General features: G+C 45.9%; 1 protein-coding gene across 4 annotated transcripts in view; it reads left to right on the top strand.

Moving 5' to 3' along the window:
• IFT43 (intraflagellar transport 43) overlaps nt 1–23,263 on the top strand; it is a 46,057-nt gene extending 22,794 nt beyond the window's left edge. For all 4 annotated transcript variants that reach the window (XM_015287705.3, XM_004941812.5, XM_015287703.4 and 1 more), the window contains 6 exons: nt 8,041–8,073; nt 8,482–8,528; nt 20,321–20,393; nt 21,794–21,869; nt 22,224–22,286; nt 23,013–23,263. In XM_015287705.3, the coding sequence (XP_015143191.1) occupies nt 8,041–8,073; nt 8,482–8,528; nt 20,321–20,393; nt 21,794–21,869; nt 22,224–22,286; nt 23,013–23,123 (403 nt within the window). In that variant the 3' untranslated portion in view covers nt 23,124–23,263. The remainder of the gene's footprint in view (nt 1–8,040; nt 8,074–8,481; nt 8,529–20,320; nt 20,394–21,793; nt 21,870–22,223; nt 22,287–23,012) is intronic.
• Nucleotides 23,264–24,723: the final 1,460 nt, after the last annotated feature.

Consider the following 24,723-nt stretch of genomic DNA (forward strand, 5'->3'; position numbering starts at 1 on the left):
CCAGCAATGCTGAGATAAATCTTGGGCTAGGCTTCTGTATGACACTGCCACGTTAGGAGCAGAGCCAAGCTCCTGGTGGTGGGGAAAACAGCAGGCTCCCTCTGCATCTTGCTGCCCTCTGTGGATGTCTTCAGTGATGTGAAGAGTATAGGTACAAAGGATTGAGGCTACCAAGTGAGGGGGCACAACTGAGAAGGAGAAGATAGAAAAGGAAGTCTGATTAAGTTTTGTCTTGAGGTGTCTGTTTTTGGGTTTGTCCCTGCATTGATCTGCAAGGGAATGAGGCAAGTAATAGCCCCTTGGGGACCTTCAGGACTTTCCTCTCAATGTCAGCCGTCATTTTCAATCACCCTCTCCCTCCCAGCCATTAATTTTGGCCCAGGATCATGGGGACTTGTCCATCTATCACTCCTAATTGACACTAAATGATCTGTCAGTTTATTGATGAACGGCAGGAGTGGAATTGTCACAATATATTTTACTTTCTAACAACTCCTCCTGACAATTTTACCTTGTCCATCTCACTCTCCTCACATAAATCTCCATTGGCCTCTCATTCCTTCTCTTGGGCTGTTCTGGTGCCAGCCGCCTCCACGCCATCGGCACGCATCAAGGACATCAAGATGGCGGTAAGCTGCAGTGTGCAGACCTGGAGAGGGTTTTTTCTTCTCTTTCTCTCTCACTCTTTTTTTTTTTCTTTTGTTTTAATAAGCTGGATGTTCCAGGAATGCTAACAGGCTCTTGTCCTCTTGTCCCTCCATGTCATTGCTGGGGTGAGCTCTCCTTGGTGTTTCTGTTTAGACTCAGTAAAGATAACTGGCAGAAAATTGAAACTCCCTTAAAGACAAAAGAGTCATCTGAGAATCCCTCAGTACCATTGCTGTGGTGGGGGATTTTTTTCCTTTTAATCCTGTACAGTGTGACTAGCAAGGGTTTCCAGCAAAGGGAAAATGCTAGACTTAGGCCCATACCTGTGTTGTTGCAGTGCCCAGAGGAGCCTGGAAAAAGAGTTGGGCTTTTGTCTTTTTTTTTTTTTCTTAAGCTATTTTTCTGCTTATTTTTTTCTTTATTAGTGAAGTTTTCTTTGTCTTTTTCCTGAAAGACACTGGACAATTGAAGAAATAGAAGGGCTGTAGAGTCTCTCTCCCTAAGGAAATGGAAAATGGAGTCTGCACAACAAAAGCAGGATATTTGACATTTTGGTAGCAGTCCATGTAAGCTGCTGAGGTGGCAAAGTGTGCTCAGGGTGAAGTCTCTCATTTTTATTGATCAAGAGCAAAGCATTTTCCTTCCTTAGTTCTCTGCATCTCCAAGGAACTTACCAGCACATCCAGGGAAGACCATACTTGCTGTCCCAAATAGTTTGAGCTTAAAAAAAGCAAAGCACTCTTGAAGACCACGTGCAACGTGGTTTTGGGTTTGTCCCTGCATTGATCTGCAATTGATCTCTTTTGTATCTGTCAAAGCCAAGGCTAAAAACTTGTCTGGCCTATTTAGGTCACCTCTAGATTGACTGTGAAGTGTGGCTTGATGCAGTTTACCTGTGGAAAGAGAACTATGGTGACCTTGATCTATTTGTTTGCCACTATTTCCCTGTCCTCCCCTTTTCCCATATAATCGCTCTACTGTTCTCAAGTTCTTAACCCAAGTTCTTTAGATCCCATTTTTTTTTAGAAGACGTGGCTCTCAGATGACAGCACAAGGTGGCACTTACACCTACTTTGTCTGAGTTTTGGTGGGTTTTGTTCTTTTTTAATGTTTTCAATGACACAAGTAAGAGGACTTTGGCTGAGTCCTTCAGAATTTGGAGTTTGCTTTCTGTTGTGGGATTTGTGGGGAAAAAAAACGCCAAAACCCAGCTTCTTTGTCTTTGCATTCTAGTTCTGTTTCCTTTAGCAGTCAGATTTTCTGTAATCATGAGGATCCGTTATGTATGTTTCCCTTTAAATGGGAACTGAAATGCTCCTGTAACCCCATTCGATGTGAGAGTTGGCCCCGGTGCTCACTGGAGACTGAGGATGTGATCTCTTGGACAGGAGCCCCTGTTCTCAGGGAACAAAGATGTGTGGTGGATACCTCTAGAAGCTGCAGTGCTGTTTTCCCACACAGCAGGAATTTGTGTTGAGTGTTGTTGTTTTTTCTGTTGCTCAGTGGGAGCTCAGAGCAGCTCTGCCGGTCAGCTCTTTACCAGCAAGTGGATTGGGGCACCCTGGGAACATTTGTTACGGGGACGATGCATTGAGTAGACTGAGGTTCAGCAACCCTGTGAACTGCATCTGTTCGCTTGTGTTAGTTCCTAAAGCCTGCTTGCCAGAGCTTTCTTCCTTTCCTATTTCTGTTAAGTAAGCCTGTGTACTAGGACGTGAGGAGAAACTACAGTGTTTCTGCTACAGATTGGCTAGTGCCTCATACGCCCATGTCGGCTGGAGCTGTTTAGCCACAGTTTCTGTCAGATCATAGGATCACAGAAATCCTTGGGTTAGAGGCACCTTAAAGTCCACCCAGTCCCAAACCTATGCATACACCCGCATGTGCAGGGCTGCCCCCCACCAGCTCAGGCTGCCCAGGGCCCCATCCAGCATGGCCTTCAGCACCTCCAGGGATGGGGCACGCACAGCTTCTGGGCAGCAATGCCAGTGCTTCACCACACTATGAGTGGAAAAAATTCTTCCTCGTATCTAACCTAAATGTTCGCTCTTTTAGCTTAAGGCCATTCACCCTTGTCCTATCCCTGTCTGACAGTGTGAAGAGTCAGTTGCCATCGTGCTTGTAAGCTCCCTTCAAGTACTGGAAGGCTGTCCGGGGCCTTTTCTCCAGGCTGAACAAACCCAGCTCTCTCAATCTTTCTTCATAGGAGAGGTGCTCCAGCCCAGGTCTCATCACACAGGGAGCACTTGGACATTGCCATGCCCCTCTTACAGCCATGCAGCACTCAGCATGTGATGCAGGCACCCCAGGGAGATGTGAGGCACCAGAGCCTCAGGGACCGTACAGGTTTCACAATTGTGTGTCTGCCCAAACCCCATTGAGGTAATAGCAACACACACCCATGTGCCCCTGGGCTTGGGAGCAGAGGGCTGTGAGATGGTGTCCTATGACAGAAATAAAGGCTCACTGCAGTCCTGGCTCTAGTGAGGATGCCATTTGGATGGCAAAGTTTAGCTTGATTTTAGGAGTCTTTTCCAGGCTGCTGCAGTCCTGGGAGAGGGGGGTAGAAACCTGAACAAGTGCACAGAAGCCCAAGGAAAGTGAAATGGGATAGCTGTCAGGGTGGGTTGGGTAGTGCCTTCCAGCACCACTTCGGTTCTGCTCTGTGGAGCTTTGGTGGGTATTCTCCACCTGCTGTGCCCCGGCAAACAAGCAGTGACAGAGACCCACACATGGGGAGCTGGGAGCGGTCGGACTCTGTACCAGTGTGGATGTGTGATGAGTTGTGCCTCAGGCTGCTGAACAAGCTGCTGCTCGTGGTTCACCACCCACTCACCACGGTGATGGGCACGGGCAAAATACTTGAGCAAGAGTGTACGGTGTTTGTTTAGTTGTTTTTTTTTTAATCATAAAGAGAAGTGGTTTAGACATGCCAAGAACGGGCAGGCAGATGAGACTCTCCCCGGGCGGCCCGGCCCTGCGAAGCGCCTCGCAACGTGAGGCCCTGCAGGCCCCCCTGGCAGCCGGTCCCCTCACAGCCGCCTCCCGCAGCCCGTCCCGCGCGGCCGCCGCGCCGCCGAGGCCCGGCAGAGGGCGGCCGTGGCCCGGCGGAGACCTTCGGTCGTCCCCCGCCATCCCGCCGGAGCTCCGCAGCCCCACGGCGGGGTGCGGGGGGTCCTCCCCTCCCCGGAGCGGGCTGCGGCCCGGCGGCTGCGGGCGTGAGCGGAGCTGCGTGAGCTGCGAGCACGGAGAGATTTCAAGGACGTTTCCCTCCATTCATCCCAGTTATGTGCGTTGCTAAAATAGGTTAACGGTGTCTAATTAACCACTGCACATTGTCATGCTGCATAAAGATAGCAGCCTGGCTGTTCTCTGAGCCCTGCTACTTTATCTCCATTTAGATCTCCGTGGTAGTCCATTAAATGAGAAAGAAACAGTTTAACGGAGATGATGTCTACATTAGGGCTGCCTTTCACCTCTGGACACGGCTGTAGGCAGCTCCCTGCCAGCCGAGCTGTGTGCTGCGCTGCGGTGCGGGGGGGTTCTGAGATTCAGCCCCCTCTCATCAGCACCAGGCAGGATTCCGGCCCGGCAGGGCTGAGCGGCACTCCAGACCGAGATCACGTTTATATCCTCTGCCCCAGCACACAGCTTGGAGAGGTGTGTGGTAGGATGCACTGGGGTCTGCCGGGGGTGTTCTGCCCTATCAGACAGAATGAGAGAAACAGAAGTGTTGTTCTCACAAGAACTGGTGGTGGCTGGTGTGTAGTACAGCAGACAATGCATTTCTGAGCATTGCTCCCAGGACTGTGTTGTTTTGTTTGCTCATACTTAAGTGTATGTATCTATGCAGCACAAAGATGCACCAGGGGACGTTCAGCATAAATGTTAGGAAAAAATGATTTACCATGAAGGTGGTCAAAGGCTGGAAGAGCATTCTTAAGGAGGTGGTTGACGCCTGTCAGTGTTGAAGAGACATTTGGATAATGCCCTTAATAATCTGCTTTAACTTTTGGTTACCCTTGAATCGGTCAGGCAGTTAGACGTGATGATTTTTGAAGGTCCCTTCCATCTGAACCGTTCCATCCTATGGTTCATGCATAGTCGCTCATTTTATGGATGCTTGTTGCTGCCTTCCCTGGGCTTGGCCTCCTGTTAGAGCAAACAGGAAATGATAGCAGTGCACTTCTTGCTGAGAATACAAGAAAAGGGTAGGAAATCTATCTATACTGACTTGACTTTACAGTCTATCTTCTTCCATGTCAGTTTTCAGTCATTACTAGAAAGCTGTGCCCTTGGGGATGAGGGAGATGCTGCCTACCTGGGCATGATATTCTTAAAGGATGAAGTGTTGCTCTCAGCATATTGCAATTGGCATTGATAAAGCTGAGCCAGTTCTCAGGGATGGACACTCCACACCACTTTAAGCAGTGTGGTAACTTCATGAAGAATGCCTGCAAGGCTTCCAGTAGCTTCCAATAGCACCTGGAGACCAAAGTGACGATAAGGTAGCTGATCCTGTAGGCACACTGCATGTATAGCTCAGCCCCTACCCAACCTTATGGAAGGCACGGGGCTGGAGGCAGGGCACATTTCGAGGATTTATTAACAACTTTCTTCACTTATTACCTGGATGGTTTTTAACCTTAAGACACAGGCCAAAGCTTGTCCTTTCTCTCTGGATCACTTTGTTAGGTAGATTTAGATGGTGCATTTGGGCCAAAAAAGCAGAAAGTTAGAAGTTAGGGATTAAAAAGTAACATGTCATCAAAGTAAATAAAAGGAAGGCTTTGGGTTTAGGACTCCATTTAAAAAAGAAAGCTGGTTGTTATCTTCTTTACCTAGTAACTCGGTCATCTAGGTCACAGAGAGTGTAAGACGTGAAATTCCTTACAGAAGCTTCATGCCATATATCCCAGATAGCTCTCAACCCATGAGCTGGTTTGAAATGCCAGTTTCATCAAATGATGCTATTCCAAGTCATATATTAACAAACCTCTGTCGTGCAGGTGACTGAAAGCAGATGTCTCACCTAAGCAGAGCAGCAGTCATTTCTGTCTCCTGCTCTGCTTTCATTGGTATTTAAATGCTCCGTATAAATGAGAGTACTGTTGACATAAGAGACTTTCCTCCACTGCCACCTCTGTGCCCTGAAGCATGGGGACTGGGACTGACAGCGGGGCTTTAGCTAGCACTAGAGAGAACTGCCCTGTCTGACAGGAGGGTGTTCTAACACCCAGACCCTGGCGTTACAGTGCTGCTGTCCCTTCCTGGTTTATTCATTTATTCTCCACATTACTGTTTTTTTTTTTCAATGCGATGCAGTTACTTCATAACAAGGTAAAGCTATTTGGCAAGCTTGAAGATAGTTTTGGGAGTGCAGAAACTACCTTCTGGAATCTGAGTGTACTGTACAACCTATGAAAGTATTAAGTGCAGACAGAAAATTAAACCTAAGCAAGAGAATTAATGCCCCCAACAAAGCTGTCTGGGTTTGGAGTCATCTTGATCAGTGAATTCTCGTAATGTATATTTTCTTACTGCCTTCAATGAGTCCATTTATAACATAACCAGGAAAAGTCTGGAAAGCTTTAAGTCTGAGAAAGAGCAGAATAGACTCTGCCTCTAGGACGAAATATGACTGCGTTCCCAGTGGGCCACCTGCATATCTATCAGGAGAGGGAGCTCAGGAAAAAGAAACAGAAATTGCTTGCAGGGATAGCAAGGTGTGACCCTCTCCTGGGAAGTATAAACATGTTTCACTCCTGCCTGGGGACAAGCAGTGAGCAAGAATATAAGAAGCGTGAGTGCTGAGGGAAAAAAAGGGTTATTTGGGGCTGGACAATTACCAAGAATAATGGGATCGTGCTAAGGAGAGGTTAGATAGAACCTCCAGGAAATGATCCCACTGTGAGTGCCAGGGGTCTGAAGACAGGCTGTGGGAAGCAGTTCTGTGAAGGCAGAAGGGAGAGAGAGAAAATGGGATAAATCTTGTATTGTCTTTTCATCTCTGGTCAGATTCCAAACTCCGTTGTGAGGTGGCAGTGGGCTCTGAGCCATTACTTTCTCTCTCTGTAGTATCAGGGGGTCACAATGGGGAAAAGGACTTAACTGGACAATTACTCCTCACTGCAAAAACACTCCTGAATTCACAGCTCCGCTGTACTTCTGCTGAAAGCTAAGGTGAAGGTGTCACTTATGTGGCTGTAGTTCCGACCATAGCAGTGATATTATTGGACTCTTACCTCTTATTGTGCCTAACCCTTAGCCTTTCACAGACTGCAAGCTCCAAGGAGAGAAATGGAGACAAAGATCTTCCTTCTTCTCATATCTAGACATTGTCTGTGTCCTGCTCCTTGCTCTTAGAAGGAGCAAGAGTCCTCCTTATTCACAGGAGGACTCAGTGAGGCCTGGGGCCTCATCAGAGAGAACTGAAGAGAAGTCTGCCTGTTTCATGGAAGTGCTTTGAAAAGTGCAGTGCAAGGCAGTGCAGCAGCTTCTCTCACACCCTTGTGTGTCCTGGGACAGTGCACGTGGTAGGGTAGAGCCCCATGTACTCTTGTCATAGTGCTCTGACTTGAGAGAGGGGAGAATATTTATTCCTAATGCATAGAGATGAAACTTCACTCTGCAAAATGGCCAAAGCAATCAGTGAGTGATGAAGTATCTGCTAAAAAGAAACCTGGCATTTAATTAACTTTTCAAAGTGCTGGTTCAGCAACCTCCATGTTTTACATTTTGAATATTGAACAAGCATCCCTAATCGGAACTGAATTACTTCTGGGCTTGCTGGGGTGGAGAGCAAGGGAGCTGCCATTTGCCAGTGCCTCCCCCCCACATTATTATTATGAACTTCTGTTAACTCAGCCGGATCAACCCTGATTTACTGCAGCGACAGCATGTCTGACCTGAACTTGGCCTGCTCGGATGGGGCTCCTAACCCTCAAAGGCAACCACATAATCTTTAAGCACAACCAAGGGCGAGAGGAACCTGTTGATCTCTCAGGGGGAGGTAGACAAATTATACTTTCTTCGTTGCTCCTTAAAGTGCCAACCTCTGCGCCCATAATAAGTGCAAGCTTTGCCCACAGCTGATGGCAGAGAGTATGAAAAAGTATCTGAGAGATTCAAAAAAAAAATAGGGTCTCTGTCTCTTGCTGTATCTGGACCTGATTATCTTTTGGGACTCAGATGACTCAGCTTTAACTTGATGCACTCAAGGACTTTTTATTGCCTTGGTTTAGTGGTCACTAAGAACTCTTTACAGGTGTGTGTGTGATATTAGACCTGGTTGCAGGAACTGTTCTATACATTAACAGTAATACAGAGAAATATGTTTTTTAATAAATCATTCTAGCATTTTCTAAGCAGAAACCTTTCCTTGTCTTGCAGGTCAGGAAAAAAGCATGCAGAAGAAGTAGAAGAGTAAGTTCCCATTGTTGCTAAGACTTCTTTTACAACTTCTATGTCTGATTTCACGGAGAAAGGAGATGGAACTCTCTAAGCTCCTGTACATCGAGATCTGGAATTTGGGACGGATGTAGAGCCTGGAATGAACTGTGTCTTAGTGTGGGTCAGGACTGGTGGCTCTGTAGTTCCCTAGATATGGAGTTGATGGTGGCTGTGTCATTCCTGTATGACAGAAAGAAGAAGTGGAACGTATCTGCTTTCCCAGCAGACTCATGCCAGGCTCTGCTGACTAAGCCATGTGTAATAACCTTAGTGTTTGTCACAGACATAAGGCATTGTAGACTTGTGGGGAAGAAGGAGATGCAAGAAGATACTTCTTTGGGCTTTCATTTGAAATTCTTTTCTCCTTGTGTTTTATTGCAGCCATCGTCTCAGGCAGCAGAGCCAGGAAGTATCAAGTGAGGGAGGAGGTATGTTTTCACCTACTTGACTGCCAGAATTGCCTTCATACCTGTCTGGGGGTTATCCAGTAAAGTGAGCAGAGGCATCTATCTGGTAAGAAATGGCTAGAAAATAAACCACCTCAAGGTGAGAAATAAATGTGGCTGCTGCTTAAGTCTCTCAGCTGCTGAATGGGGGAGAGAGAGCAAAGAAGCTTGAGAGAAGGATGATGAAATGAACCTATAGTCTAAGTCTGTCTCTTCATTGACACAGAATAATAAAGTGCCTTGAGGAAGAAAGGAAGTGTCATGGGGACACTTCTCTGTGATTACCTCCATAGGGATAATAGTGTACTGGGGAAGAAGAAAGCTAAAAGACTGATAAAAGGGTAAAAGCAGGGATAGAAATCACTGCTGTCCCCTAGTTTAGGTGATAGCAGGCTTTGCTTCAAGCTTGTCTTGTGTTTTGTGATAAAACCTTTATCTTGTGCCTATCAGGACAAGTGCTTGCACAGTTCTCTTAAGGCATCTGTCATCATTAGAGAACTCGTTATTTAAGAAAAACACTTGCACTAATGCAAGATCTTAGATCATAAGCTGAACTTACTCTGGTGGGTTATCCCATCCCATCCTTTTACAGGCTGCTGTGAAATGTACTGGACTCCTAACTTACTACTGCTAGTTTTCCATACGGTTTATATTACCTACACTTACAGGACTGATTGAGGCAAGAGGAAGCTCAGGAAAAAATCCACAGTAGGAAGTTCTAGGCAAACACTAGACGGCCATGGACTTAGAAATTCATTGAAGTCTCTAGGAGCTACCTCTATTTTCAAGGGCTAGGAATTTTATACAGTGTATAAAAAGTTGCATCTGTAAAATATTGCCAAGCATTAAGAGAATTACTGGAAGTCACAAAGGATGAGACATCAATATGTTTAATGAGACTAATTAGAAGACTTATTTGGGTCTTCCAGACAGATTAAGCACAGCAGCATATGACTGCCTGAAGTGGCACCTTTATAGCATTGGCATCTTCAGAATAGATTTAATTTCCCCCCTGGGATGTTTCTTGGGCTTCTTAAATTTCATGATATATCACTGAGGCTGATAGTCTGTTCTGAATAGCTGTTTGTCTGTTTGCATATGTGCTGTCCTTCTTGTTGAACCTTGGTTTTGTATTCAGAGTATAATAACTTTCTTTGCTAACCAGGTGTAAAAACGCTTGCCGTGTGTTTGCAGCATATGACTCTTAGTGCTCCCACATGTTGGGTTATAAATACAGAATAGAATTGATTCAGAACATGGTATGAAGACACGATAAGTTGTAATACGCTTCACTCACTTATTTGTACCTAAGCTGTGGCTTGTAGTTAGTTTTGGCTTGTTTGCTAATCAGAATTCAACTTTGGACTATATACATGTGTTAGAAGAAGGATCCTGCAAACATTCCTGGGAGTTCCCACCCGGGTAGTTCCTAGTATAATCAGATGCACTGGTTTGTAGATGTAATTCCGATATGGAAAATCTCTGAATGATCAATGCATTGCATGCTGGTGGTCCTATTTCTACAGGGAGATTAAACAGACTAATTCTGGGAGAGCAGTTCCCTGTGTGGACTCAGCAATTGCAATGAGGACAGGTGACATATAAACTCCAGAATGTGATTAAAAATGCTTTTGGTAATTAAGCAGAGAGATAAATAAGAGCTGCCCAATGCAGAGGGCGTGCTGTGGTTGTGCTTAAAATTGAGTCATATTGGCCTCCCCTGCTCACAGTGAAGGGCTTGTGTCCTTAACTGTAGCGGAAAAGCCCAGATTCTAACCACGCTTAAATCAAGACATTGGTGTATGGATCCCCAAGGATGGGTCATGGTTATTTTTTGCTGCATAATGTGTTAGCTTGTACAACTTAATATGAACAGGCGCGGTTGCCTACTGATTGCTGCTGTCAACCAATACATTTGTATTACCTTCCTTTACACTATTAGAAAGCTTAGCTGTACCATTCCATTAACATTGCTTGTCCGCTGTCCAACCTTTTTATTAGAAGAATGAAAGACAAAACTATCTGCCCTTAAAAAGATAGCTTATGTATCTGAAGTGTGCTCAGCTGTAATCATTTGTATGGCACTAAAGCCCAGAGGCTTAGAATTTGGAGTCTGTTGGAGGAAGCACTGAAAAATGACAAGCCCTGGAGAGAATCCATGGTTTGGTGTGTGGAGAATGTGGGAGTTTGGGAGAGAAGGACAGTTGGTTCTCAGAGTGTGGGAAGGCTGTGTGAAGACTGAAGTAACCTGGGATGTTGTAAGGAGATGGACCAGACAGGGACATCATACATGGAACTGTATGTATTGTCAGCCACTCCTTACAGTTGCACAGGGAAACCCAGGTGCAAGTCATCCACACTTTGCAAGAGAAACCACTGAAATATTAGCAGTGAAGTACCTGGGCTCACGCTTTGCTCAGAATTCATTTTCTTTAACCTGTATTTCTTCTTCATTGAGGCTAGGCCAGGACGCGAGAGCTGTTTTAAAAAGAAGCCAGTTTTGAGTTATAGGGATCAAAGAAATGTGTTTCACTAAAAGCACCATCTGCTCCTTTAAAGTCCCAAGGTAGAAAGACTGATATGAAACAGTGCAGCGTCTTTCCTGCAATAGTTCTGGTGCGTCTGTCTGATGGAAGCTGTGATTTCCTACAGTGCCTTCCTTCTCTGAGCTCAGTGCCCACCCTCCTGAGCAGTCCCTGGTACACATTAGAACATAGCCACAGCAGGTGGATGATGTTCCTTTGTTAGGTTGTTGTGTGTCCAACCAAACCGTGGTGCAGCCCAGCTCCTCTGTACCATGGAAAACTTGCTATAACAGGATTTAATGCATCACATCTTGAGGAATAATAAACCTTCACAAGCCTCAAAAAAACGTTTAATTCCTAGAGGACAGGCCTAGTTGAGTCGCTTTCAGCCAGGGGCAATTGGGGGCTTAATGCCATGTATGTAGCAATCTGGGCAGTCTGAGAGAGGAGTTTAAGGGTAATTGCTCAATTTTCCGTCCGTGTCAACAGGGAAAACGGGCAGCTGAGACTGAGTGCTGTACAGCCAGGGGACTGCAGACGGGAGACAATCAGGAGAATTTAACAAGTGCTTTCTGTAGCAGCCAAGAGCAGTTTCTCCCCAGTTCAGACTATTCCTTGTCATGAAGTGGGAGGAGGACAGGACAACTGAGTGTATGTAGAAGGGCCTTCTCCTCCCTTTGCTCCTTTCTCCAGTAGGATTATAGAATCTCTCCTTCTGCTTTGTTTGGGTTTGGCTTTATTTAGCTTGTACGTGACTTTACTCAGCTGTGTGTCTCATTCTGACATGCAGCTACACTTTTCTGTCAGCAAACGACTTTGTTGTCTAAAAGTTTCCTCTATGTTCCATTCTTGTCCACCTATTCTGCTCTGCTAGGCTGCATGCCCCAGATGCCCGTCTCCTCATTGCATGGCCCTTGGGCATTTCCTTGGGCATTCTCCCTGCTCTCCTTCCTCTATAGACTGTTTTCCCATCTTCAGAAATCTTTTGCCCCTTTCTCACTTGCTCTTACATAGCTCCTAGAACAGGGCTTTTCATGGAGGATTGGGCTGTGACACATGTGATATTCTGTCTGTGGAAACAACAGCTTATTTTAAAGCAGATAGTGTGGGTGAATGAGAGAGCTGATTGAAATGAAAGCCTGCCTATGCTACACAGACAACCCCAACGTGACCTGCAGGTGAGGAAAGCTGCCAAGAGACAGTCACTGGATCTGTGCCCTCAAGGCAAAATCCCTTCCTGCCTGCTGGGAGGCCTCCTCGAGGAAGCAAAGCTGGCGATGAGACCTCTCTATACAATGTCAAATCTTTAGAAGGACTTCTTACCCTTCTGGCATGTGGCAGCAGCTCCTTTGCATTTGAACAGGACAGGAGTCCAGGCTCTGAGTGCAACAGGAGCAGTAGAAAATGTGTTAATGCTCCATCAAATATTGATCTTCCTTGCTTGGGAAAAAACAACAACAACAAAAAACAAGAAATGGAGAATGTGGGCATGTGCCATGGTCCCTGCATCTTCCTGGACGTGATATCTGTCTCTCAGGTGGGAGGTCACAGGAAATCACAGGATATGGCCATAAAATACCAAACACTTTACGAGCTGTATGCGAATATGCACCAGTGCTGAAATGGCTCTGAACAGAGCTGAGAGTAAGAGCTCAGTGTGGGTTATTGCTGCCCGCATTATTCCTGATGAAGTTTGCCAGTTGCTTCCTGGTGAGCTGCTGTGACAGAACACACCAAGTGCTGGTGCTTGCCAGGGGCTGTGACTGCAAGGAGTGTATGACATAGAAAGCTTTATCAGCCAGACACGAGCGAGAAGGGTGAGAGCTGGTGGATGGGAAGCTGGACATGAGCCAGCAATGTGCCCTTGCAGCCCAGAAAGAACCATATCCTGAGCTGCATCAAAAGAAACTTGGCCAGGAGGTCGAGGGAGGTGATCCTGCCCCTCTACTCTGCACTGGTGAGACCTTGCCTGGAGTACTGCATCCAGATGGGGAGTCCTCAGTACAGAACAGACATGGACCTGTTGGAGCACATCCAGAAAAGGGCCACAAAAATGACACAAGGGATGGAACACCTTTCCTGTGAGGACAGGCTGAAAGAGCTGGGACTGTTCAGCATGGAGAAGAGAAGGCTCCAGAGAGACCTGAAAGCAGCCCGTCAGTATCTAAAGGGAAGCTACAGGAAAGATGGGGACAGACTCTTTGGTAGTTTGTGGTGATAGAACAAGGGGAAATGGTTTCAAGCTTAAAGAGGGTAAATTTAGGTTGGATATAAGGCAAAAGTCTTATACAGTGAGGGTGGTGAGGCAGTGGAACAGGCTGCCCAGAGAGGTGGTAGATGCCCCATTCCTGGACACATTCAAGGTGAAGCTGGATCAGGCCCTGGACAACCCAATTTAGCTGTGGATGTCCCTGTTCCTTGCAGGGAAGTTAATCTAGATGACCTTTAAAGGTCCCTTCCAGCTCTAAGGACTCTCTCATTCTATGAGTTTGCAGGAACTGCTGTGGAGATGGCCAGAGGCTTGGGAGCCAGCAGTGGAGCAGTTTGGGCAGAGCTGTGTGGGCTAAAATCATTGAGCATGAGTTGCAATGGATACAGAGTGAAAAACGTGGTGTTTGGGAGCTTGTGTGAGGGACTGAAGAGAGGGGCCTGAGGCAGAGTGACAGTGACTGCTGTGTTTCTGTGCTATGACTTGTGTGCGGTTCTGTCAATGCACTGCTGTCCTTCATTTGCTGCTCCCTACTGCACTGCCCTACGTCTCTGCACAAGGTCAGTGAAGGGCAAACTCGGACCAGTGTCGTGGTTTCTCCTCTGCTGCTGATTCAGGCCAGTTTGAACTCCTACAGTGACTGCTGACATTGTGATCTAGAGCTTCTGCTGTTTGAGGAAGCCTTTTTTGGCAGCCGTGGTGGATGAGGGGAGCCGAGAGTATGTCCCAGGGGATAGGGCTGAAGTCCTCTTTTGGAGTGGCTAACCACATGTCACGGGGCAGCGGACAGTTTAATTGCAAGGGAGTGAGCACAGCTTGTTTGGGGCTGAAAATAAAGGACTGGGTAAGCATCTTCTATTGCTGTATTCTGCAGTATGGTGGATACACAGTCATGTTGGTCCTGTGATTGCTGAGTCCATAAGTGTAGTTGACGGACTAGGTTTACCTAAAATACCCTTTAAGAAAAAGCTCTTGAAAGATGATTACAGAATTGAGACACCATCATTTAAAACTGCCTGAGGCAAGCTCCTTTGAAAATTGCAGCAGTGGAGGGACAGAGAGAGAACCACGTAGCCCTTGATTGTAGTGTCGTTCCCTCAGGACCCGTCCCCCCTCCCCCTCAGTTTCTCATCTGATATGAGAGAGAGCAGCAGTAAGATTCCTCATCTGTCTTATGAAAATCCGATTCTGAGTGGCTCTGATCAAACCCGGCTGGCTGTCAGCAGCGGTGGCCTTGTGTGGAGGGAGGGAGGCTTCTGAGGAGTTGCTGGATGTGGAAATGTCATGGGTGCTGCCGATCAAAGAGGCATTTTTTAATAAATATATAGAAAAAAATAAAAAAAAACCTAAGGATTTAGCATAAAAGAAATGTAGTTTGTCTTGTTTTTCCAGCGTAACATGAAGAGGATGAAATAGAATCAGATACGCCTGCTCCCAAACATACATCCACAGGAGCATTTGAGAAGCTTCTTTCTCTGCCACACTAACACTCCAGTACAAAATCACTCATCTCCAGTGTTATTGAGGACAGCTTTGTATTTCTGAGTTCACCAAACCCTCCCAGGGAACCTCATGCCTTCTCATCTGCTGCCCTGCCACCTCCTGAGTGTGTTTCAGCAGGGGAATACTGCAAAGGAGCAAAGAGCAGCTTGTGTAAAGAAAAAACAGGTGTTAGCAGAAAGGAGGGCAGGTGCAGTGCTCTGTCAGGGGCTGTGGGTAAAGGCTAGGAGGTGTCTGGCCACTGTAGTTGCTGATAACCTCAGGAGTATGTTGGACTCCAGGTCCTGAGCTTGGCCTCCTGTCCACTGCTGGTGAAGAACCTATACGTTAAGAGATTCCTTGTTTTTAAAGCCTTTAGTATCTGGTCTTGCACAGAACAAGCTATAGATTGCCACCTGTTGAAGGCCTGCATGGAGCTCAGTGACTCATCTGACATGGCTTTTTGGTGCCCTGGTTGCATTGCAGCAGCTTCTCTCTCCTCATGCTTCCCAGGGATCAAAACTAAGGCTCTGTGGCAACAGCAGCCTTGAAAGATAGAAAATATGGCTGATGCTTGTCCAGCAAACCGTTGTGTGAGATTCTATCCAAAGAAGTAGGGTGTCTTAGTGAACCACCCGACCTCCCAGCTGGTCCTCCATCTAGCTAGCAGTATCATCAAAGCTTGGTGGCTGAAGAAAAAATGATTTTGTCTGATGCATCTGTAAAGCAAGGCTGGAGGGTCATTGCTGAATCTGCTGTGTGACCATGTCCCATCTAGGTCCTATGAATCCTCTCACACCAAAAAGTGACTTTTCCCTTCAGCTGCCTAAGTCGTGCCATTACGATTCTCTTCTCAGAGGGATGTTTTGGGACATGTGAACCTCAGGTTATCTTCTGCTAGTCTCAGCTTTTAAGACAGCCCCAGCAGCTGTAGTACCACCTGCTTTTCACCCTACTGTTTTCATCTCCCTGCTGGCTGAAGGGTATACTGCTCAGCATCAGCCTCTTGCTAGGGCAATTTCAATCAGGGAAAGGTATCCCTATGAAATTAATGCCTCAACATCCAAAGAAGTATTCTTTATCCTCTCCATTTGCCTGCTGCTCTCCTGAGAAAGCTTCCAAAAGCCTTCAAGCTTGTTTGTGTGTTCAGCAGAGGCTGAATGTGTCCCTTATTCCTTATGGTTTTTTGAAGATTTTTTTTTTGCCTGTTGCTTTCCACTTTTTTCTTTTCTTTTTTTAATTCTCCATTTTTCCACTTAGAGAGAAAAATTATTTATTGCATTGAGATGCGCTAATTAAAGCCATTTTCTGGTATTTGGTTACTGAAGTGTTTGATGTCTCTCTGACAAGACCATGAAATGCACAGTGTGTCTACAGGGACAGAATTTGCTGAACACGGTGCTTTGTAAATGAGGGGACACAGTGTCGCAGCAGCTCATGAATATGAAACGCCCATGATGCTACCTCAGTGGACTTGAGAACACAGATGAATCCTGTCATGTGCTAAATGAGACCAATTTCTTTCACTTAACTTCATCTTCAATCAGACCTTCTTCCATTTGCCTGTTTAAAATTCCCCAAACGTGATGCAGAAGGTAACAGCATTCAGTAAAACAAAGTTTTGCAGCAGCAGAGATATTGTAATTATCTCATTTTTACATTTTATGAGCAAGCAACTTAAACTAAAGTTAGTTTCATGCTTATGCCTGCTCAGTGGCAGGGGACTGCCAGTTCCAGCAGCCGCTGCCCTTTTTGTTCTCTGGGTATGGCGGTGGATGGGAAGAGAGGACAGCTCCATCCCCATTGCAAAAGTGCCATTCTGAACTGGCACTGGAAATATGCACCCAGCTGGTGGAAGTGAATCAGATGGAGCAAGATGGAGACATTCTTTTGGGTGGCAGGATTTTGAGTGTGAGGCTTAGGTCACTTAAAGCAGCCCAGTGAGAAGTGGCAGCCGCCCTACTGAAGTGTAGGCTGGGCTTGGGACGTGGTTTCCAGGTACAGCTCTGATTTATTGCCTGACCTTGAACAAATTCTGTCTGTCTCTAACAAAGCATTGAGTTCTGTGGGGCTAGGATCAGATCTTACTGTGATGAGAGCCTGCAGGTGTTGCTACTAAACCTAAAATAAGCTCCTTTACGCAACTTGACAACTTGCAGGTGTGGCTGGGCAGTAAGTAGTAGGTGTGCCTCCATTTCCTGCATGTGGCTTTCTGTGGTTGTCATCAGTAACCTCTTTGCTAAGGGGTGGAAGAGGTGATGGTCACTGCACATTCTCTGTCATGAGCACAGAGCCCTGCTTTGTGTGTCTCTTTAAAAACTGCTATTCCTCATTTATTGTTTGGCTATCCAGATGTAGCCTTTCCCCTCTATTTCTTCGTTCTACTGCTCGCACGCTTCTGCCTCATGCTAGCAGTGTCTTGTCATAACTTAGCTATAGAACTCTTTTAGTGTAAGACCTCACTGGGTCTAGCTATCATAATAAAAATACTGTTCTTAATTATACTCTGGACCTAGGTGTTCTAAGACATTCAGTTTGATGGAGTATATTACGACTCCCCTGTTAGCCAACACTTGTACTGGTGTCTCCTACCCCAACCTCTGTGTGGATGCACTCAGTTTGGTTTCATTCTTTCATAGTTTGCGCTTGCTTGCTGTTATATGGGGGATGAAGGGGAATCTGCAGTGGTATAATCCAGCATTTGATGCTCACTCAGTATTTTATATCTCTATCATGAGCAGTTTCTGAAACTAGTGCCTTGTTTATGGGCTGAAAAATCAATGAGAAAGGCTTTGTTTTACTTCGTTCCCAGTCATTTTGAGCAATAAGGGAAAGTTTCACCCATTCCTCTTTACTGTCACTGTAGGCACTGAGCTTTATGTTATCTCCTCCACCATGGGCATACCCATGTCTTCTGCTGGTGATGCAGTACCTGGCACGTGTGTCCACCTCTTCTCTCCCTTCAGCTAAAATGAAATTGAGATACTCTCTCAGGGGGACTTGTGTGCTGCTTTTAGGAGCATTCGTTCTGGCATTTCTATCTGTTGTATGAAATGGAAATTTGGAGGAGTTCTGTCCGGGGGAGATCATTTGCAGGAGGCTGCATAGATAGCAGTAGGAATTTGTAAGGTAGTCTTGTTGGAAACGGCTAAAACCATTTCTGTATGAGTGCTGCACTATGAGACTGGGAGAACATGGTCCTGTGAACATTTCTGTATGTATTACTGTTATATCAGAGTCATCTCACTGCAGCTAATGGCAATATTAAAAGTAAAGCATATGCCTATATTCTTGCAGCGCTGCAGCCGACGTGGTTCTGCTCCTTACAGTAGCGATAGTGCCATGATTTAGCTGTGTTGCTGGAGCTTGTTGGGAAAAGAAAGATGCACACCCAAAGAAGAGCAAATAGTGGGCAGGAGCCTGGGCAAGTGGAAGGTTGGCTACTCGGTGATGAAGGTGAAAAAGGAGACACTTTGTGAACTGTAAGGAGAGAGGAAGAAGAGGGATTGTGGAGAGGTGGCACAGTGGAAATGGGCAGAGGGTAGGAGGAGTTATGAGTAAAACAAGGGACCCAAATATTTCAGGCCTGATTTGCTATTGATAGCAACTGGCCTGGGGAGGTTTTTTTTGTTGTTGTTGTTTAATAGCATGCAACATTTTTGTTCTGTTTCCTGACAGTCTCTGACAGTCCTAAGGAGCATTGCCTGTGCCTAGAAATGGGCAAAATCATCGGCACTTTGCAGTGAGAACACTCATGTGGTTCCCTTTGCTGGAGGGGCTGGCAGGAGCCCCCAGAGCATTTCCACTTCTTGTGTCTGAAATATTTTCAAAGTGCCTATAAAAATATTGGAGCCTTTAATTTCTTTTCGAAGAAATTTCTATGTGATTGCCTTCATCATGGTAATACAGAGTAGAGGCACCGCTCTGCAAGGAGTTTGGGAATCTCTCCATGGAATTCAATGGCAATGAGATAAAACCAGCACTGGCAAATCCAGGATTCTTTGGAAGGAAGGTGCAGCTCAGAGCACTAAGTTTATGGTTTTCTCTAGCATGAAAACAAATACACAGAAGCAAAAGCCTGCCAGGGTACCTCTGTGCAGTCCTTTGTTCCTCCTGTTGTACAGCCTCCACAGTCTGTTCCCTCCTTGGTCTTTGTTACTTTTGTACAGGGACTTTCTCCCACATTGTCACTGAGCAGTTCTCTCCACAGGTCACTCTCTGTCCATGGAGATGCTGTTACCCTGTGATTGCCTTTTATTATGAGCTTTACCCTGAGCGGGGAGCCCCTGCATAGAAGAGCTAGCAGGACAGCAGGTTCTCTTAGCTCTCGTCCCTATATGCAGAGGGGGGACAGATATATCCCAAAGACACGGTGACACACTGGTGAGGCATTTCTTGCCCTCTAAGGGACATCCTGGGGGCCTGTTGCTGCAGTTTTCCTTTAAATGTCTTTGAGAAGTTTGCCATAGTCAGAGAGCTGCTTTGCAGGCACCTGTTCCTCAAGCAGCTGGGGAGCTCGAAGGCACAGCTCTGCTGAGATCATCCAAGCTGTCACCTCTGCTCGCCTTGGCCTGGCTCTCGCTGCAGCCGCTGTCCCGCTCAGCCCTCCGCCAGGCAGCCAATTAGTGAGAAATCCCACTGTGTGGCCAGCGCCGAACGACCGCCGCATTGAGGCCCGCGCTGACCTGTGTCCTCCCACAGCTGGACCAGGGCTGCTCTTGCCCCAGAAGCCAGTGAGCCCCAGGGATGCTGAGGGAATGCTGGGCAGAGAGGGCAGCTGAGAGCCTGCGGAGCTCTGACAGGCAGCCGGACAAGGGGCTCTTCAGCAGGATCCCGTCCGGAGCCTTGGCCACCACAGGTGGGCACGTCTCTCCGGCTCCTGAATATTCATCTCAGCCTGGGCTGCAAAGCTGGGCAAAGTCAGGCCCAGCTGCCTGCTGTGCTGCTGGCAGAGGCAGGAGCAGCCTGCCTGCTCCAGCACTAGAGGGCCAGCTCTGATCCCACCCTGTGCTTGTGAAACTTCTTCCCAGAGCCAATCGCTGGCATCTCTGCCATCTGAGGGCACAGCATCTCTCAGGTTTTTAGTAGGATGCAGTGTGCACCCAGTTTTTCTTGCTCTCCTCCATTTTTTTTTTTCTCTAAGTACCCTCTTTAGGTGGAGTAACCGTAATCATCATGCTGGGAATATCTAGTGACACCTATCAGCCATTCCAGGTTCACTCGGGAAGACATAGAAAGATTTATGACATTACAGCTTGGAGCATCCTCCCTAGTTTTAGTGTCAGCTGGACCACCAGCATGTCCTCCTTCAGCCACCTGGAAGGTCACAGCCTCTGCTCAGTCTGCGACCCAGCCAGCAGCTCCTTCAGCATGCAGATTCATTCATGTGGCTTCTGCCATTTTATGCTCCACACTTCATTTCTTATAGAGTCTAGGTGGCTGAGCTGAGCTGAGCAATTGACAATGCATCTCATAGGAAGCAAATTCTTACCAGTCTTCAGATGATGGCCAGATTCTTTCAGCTTAAGGTTGTCTTCAAATGCTGTTTTCTCCTATTGCAGATATTCCTGTGATCCCTGACTTAGAGGAAGTCCAGGAGGAAGATCTGGCTATGCAAGTGGCAGCTCCCCCCAGGTAAGAGTGCTCTTAAGGCTCACATCGGCCGTGTGAAATGTGCGGTGAAATTAAACTCCATCTTATCTCATGCCCTGTGGATGTCAGTGGCAGTGCCATTCAGCAGGATTCGATGCTGTGCGTTGTGACAGTGGGGCTCCAGGCTGAACAGTGCAAACTTGTTCCCTATTACACAGAGATAGCAATTAATGCATTTTCTCTCTGTATACACAAAAACTACATTACAGCAACACTTTTGATGTTGCAAAATCAAACTCTGAAAAGTTAGGTGTTGCTTGATTTAAGGTTGTCTATGTGACAAATGCCTCCAGTACACATGTATTATCACACACACTTTGATTGCATTCTGCTTTGCCCTCCACAGGATATCCTTTTCACTCAAGGGCTTAGTTAATTTGCAAAGCACAATACGATCTGTAGGTGTATCACAGTAGTCTTGGGATTAGCTCATAGGAGACCAATACGTTTTAAAAATGGAAAATTTTGGAGTTAATTTTCTTGATACTTTTAAGTCTTCTCTCCTGTTGGATCTATATATTACTATACAGAGTAAGATTTCTGTTGACCTTTGTTTGGATGACCACAGATGCCTCTCTTGCAAATATGAAGTAGGTGTCATAACTAAATAGCTGTTAGTAAAAATAAATGACATGTCATAGCAGCAAATTAAAAAAGATTTTATCTCTCACCAAAGTTTGCTTTTTTGTTTTCTCTCTTTTATATAATCCCATCTGTTCTTCCTGTATCAATAGTCACTCTGCAATAGAAGACAAATAATTTTCATGGGCATACGTAGAAGACAAATTAATACAAATCTTCCCTGTAGTACTGCGTAACATGCAAAGGGAGGTATGGCAGGACAGTACATTGCCCCCCTACCCCTGCTTGTCTTTGGAGCCTACATTTTAAGAAATTGCATTTGATAGCTGAAATTCAGCTGAAAGATGGAAATCACAAAGTCTTCACTGTTCTGTAGTTTGCATCGTGGGACTTTTAGAGTGTGCTTTACTTCCTGGATAGGAGTGGCATTTTGGCTGTTACACGCTGGATGTATCTGTATCTGGGCTGTTTGAATGTTCATTGCCTTCCTGTTTTCTTTCTGGCCCTTGCATGTGGCTTATGGATCTTCTCTCTGGCATGCCAGCTTCTCTGAAGGAGTCCCTAGTTGCTCCATATCCTATTTTTACACATATGATCAGCCTGGCTCTCAGGTTTGTCAGTGCCTTTTAATTTGCTGAATGAGATGTGCTTCTGTTCTTGGACAACCATCTCGATATCCTCATCACCCAATGTGGATACTTGAGGTGGGTGTCCCCACACTACTGTTCAAGCCACTGTTCATCTCATATGATGTGCTTCCACACTTATCAGGGGTCTGTTTTGCCCCCTTCTGTTTGCAGTGTGCAGGTGAACCGAGTGTTGACCTACCATGACTTGGACAAAGATCTTATGAAGTATGCTGCCTTTCAGACTCTGGTAAGTGGTTGTTGGTGTGGAGTGACCAGTGTAAGTCCCTTCCAATTTTCCATTGTCCTTCGCAGTGATACTCAGCTGCATAAAATACATTGCTCTGTCATCCAAGCACCCTCCAGTGTGCCTGCAAGTGTTTTCCTCTCTGCAGTGCGCCTTTAAGGCTTGTGAGTGTCTGCAAATAGTGCCTGTATAGTGCTCGTTGTTCATATGAGGAGGTTCCTGCTGCTGTCCTAAAGAAGGTGTATGTCATGTATGGGGCAAAATGTTATGTCTGTATCTCTAGCAACATCCTCTCTGGTGAAATGATGGTGTCTGCTTTCTCTGTGTCCGTAAGACTGTGACTGTGTGTGTTCTTAGGATGGAGAGGTTGACCTGAAGCTTCTCACCAAAGTCTTGGCTCCAGAACATGAGCTACGGGAGGTGAGTTTTTTTCTGGAAACGCCAGTGAGTTAAAAGCTTCTTATGTCTCAGACTGTACTTAGAAAGTAAGCTTTTGTTGGTGGGATGGAAGAAAGAGACTTGAGGAGGAGCCTATGAAGAAGAGCTTGTTTTCAAGCTGATGGAGGTCTGATTTCCCCAGCAGATTATTTTAAAAGTCTGTAGGTATTTCTGTGTGTGAGATTATGGCCTCTTTGTGACTGGCTTCCTTCAGTTTGAAAGAGCTAGTGAAGGGCCTACTACTGTCACAGATCCCTGCAGAAACTGATGCATTGTGTAGTCAGTCTTTTGGTAGCCACCATGGGCTCCAGATGGTTCAGCAGAGTGCTACAGAGGAACAAAGAAAGCATTTAGGGTGAGGACAGAGGGCTGTTTTAAAGCAGGGCAGAAGAACCTCAGTACAAATGTATAAGCAGTAGCTCAGAACTTGAAACAAAAGATTTCTATGGCCCAGAATTGCAGATGCTTCAGTAGAAGGGTGGAAGATTTTTATGTCTCCTTATGCCCTTCTTGGGAGTACCTAAGGTTAACAGTGTGGGCTTTACTGAATTTGGGAACATGATTAATTCTGCCAAAATCTGTAAATCGTAACACAGATTCACATTAGTCAACAAAATCTATGCCTTCCTCTCTAGCAGGGACATCATCAGAGACCTTTGGGAGTTATCAGTTAAATTTTCAGCATCTTTGTCTTTGTCCTCTTGATAGGATGATGTCTGCTGGGATTGGGACCATCTCTTCACAGAGGTATCCTCAGAACTAGTAACCGAGTGGGACGTGGGACAGTCTGAGAGAGAGGACCACCTCAGTGTACCCTAGAGCACTGATACACCAGATATCTCCTCATGTACACATTCCCTGTAAATAGTTTAGCACTTTAATTTTCTATTCACTTGTTTGTATTTGAGTATATATTTCAGACGTGGAAATAAATAGAGCTTGCTCTGTAGGAAAACTGGCTCAGGAGAAGCTTTGGATGTTTTGTAGTAAGACTCTTCATTCTCAAAAGAGATTAAGAATTATAAACACAGTAAATTATTTACTTATGAACAGTCACTGTCACCTTACTGCAGCACCTTTACAGATAACTGCAATGGTCAGTCTTTCTTCAACTGAAATGTAGCCTCTGGGAGGCCGTCTTGCACAGTCAAAGAATGGAGTTGGTTTTCAGTGATGGCTATGAGAGAAGCTTAGGTTGGTGCAGTTTGTTTGCCTAGGACATCAAGGTTATCATCTTCCCACAACAGATGCCACAAGGTTGTCAGGATGTCTGTTTTACATCTCATCCATCCGCCTCTCACTATCCCTTGCTGGTTTAACATTTGCCCTGGGTCCTTACCTCTCTATTGACTCAGAGGAAGCAGTATCACCTACTAAACTGCCACTGCTGCTTCTTACAGCACCTTTTCTTTGTTTTCCCTGGAGGTATCCCCAGTCAAGGGCTGACCAAGCCTAACCCTGCCTAGCTTCTGCAGTCAGATGAGATCACATACTGAATGGAGTTAGCTCCAGGCAATAGGTAGTTTGCAAAGAAAATACTGCTCATTTCACACGTGCAAAAACGAAGCCTGCTGCTCTGAAACAAGCTAACTCCCTGGTGTGTTTCCTTGGAAGCAAGTAACCTGCTCTCATTGTCACCTAAAAAAAAATCCGTTTAGCTGTTAATGCCCTATCCCCATAGAGCTGTGGTCATTATTTGCAGGAAACAATAGTATTACTTCTAAGCCGGTGTCCTTCAAAGCCTTGTCCCACCGGAGAACCTTGCTATATACTTCTGGGGGGCAGTGCAGGTACTGTGCGGAAGGCTTGTTGTGCTGCTTTTCTTAGCTTGTTCTATAGGTCTAGTGGAGCACTGCATTCTTTCTTTTGTACTGCCAGAAGTCCAGGAAAAACAACTCACTGTGAACTCAGTAGTCTGCAAAATTTCTGATCAGAGTTGATAGCCAAAAAAAATCTACCAGGAAGAGAGAAGAAGCTGTCTCAACAAGATGCCGTGTTTGTAAAATCAAATAATCTCCCCTGTAAATAGAAAAGTAGATGAGATGGAAGCCTTGGGGCTAGTGTATGGAGGATACCCCTGAAATCTTTTTCTGAGCAGAGAAACCTGTTTTGCTATGAACAGAAACTCCCCAGCTGGGCCAATGTGTGTTTTTCTCTGACATCTATGGCCCTTGGCCAAAGAGAATTTAGGATTCTTCCTATAGTCCAAGAAAGAGAAAACAAATTCAGCAAGCTTAGTAAATCAGACAATCCCAACAAGGCTGTGTGGGGAACAGAATGGTGAAGAGTGGGAGAAATTGGTTAGGCTTGGGGTTACATTTGCACAGTTCACATCCCAAAGATCGCAGAGAAGGCAGAGGCTCTCTTCTCTCAAATACAGTCTGTAGTCAGTTTAGTGTGAGCTCTCTCCGTTCTGCTT

Source organism: Gallus gallus, chromosome 5 (assembly GCF_016699485.2).
Source record: "Gallus gallus isolate bGalGal1 chromosome 5, bGalGal1.mat.broiler.GRCg7b, whole genome shotgun sequence".
NCBI lineage: Eukaryota > Metazoa > Chordata > Aves > Galliformes > Phasianidae > Gallus > Gallus gallus.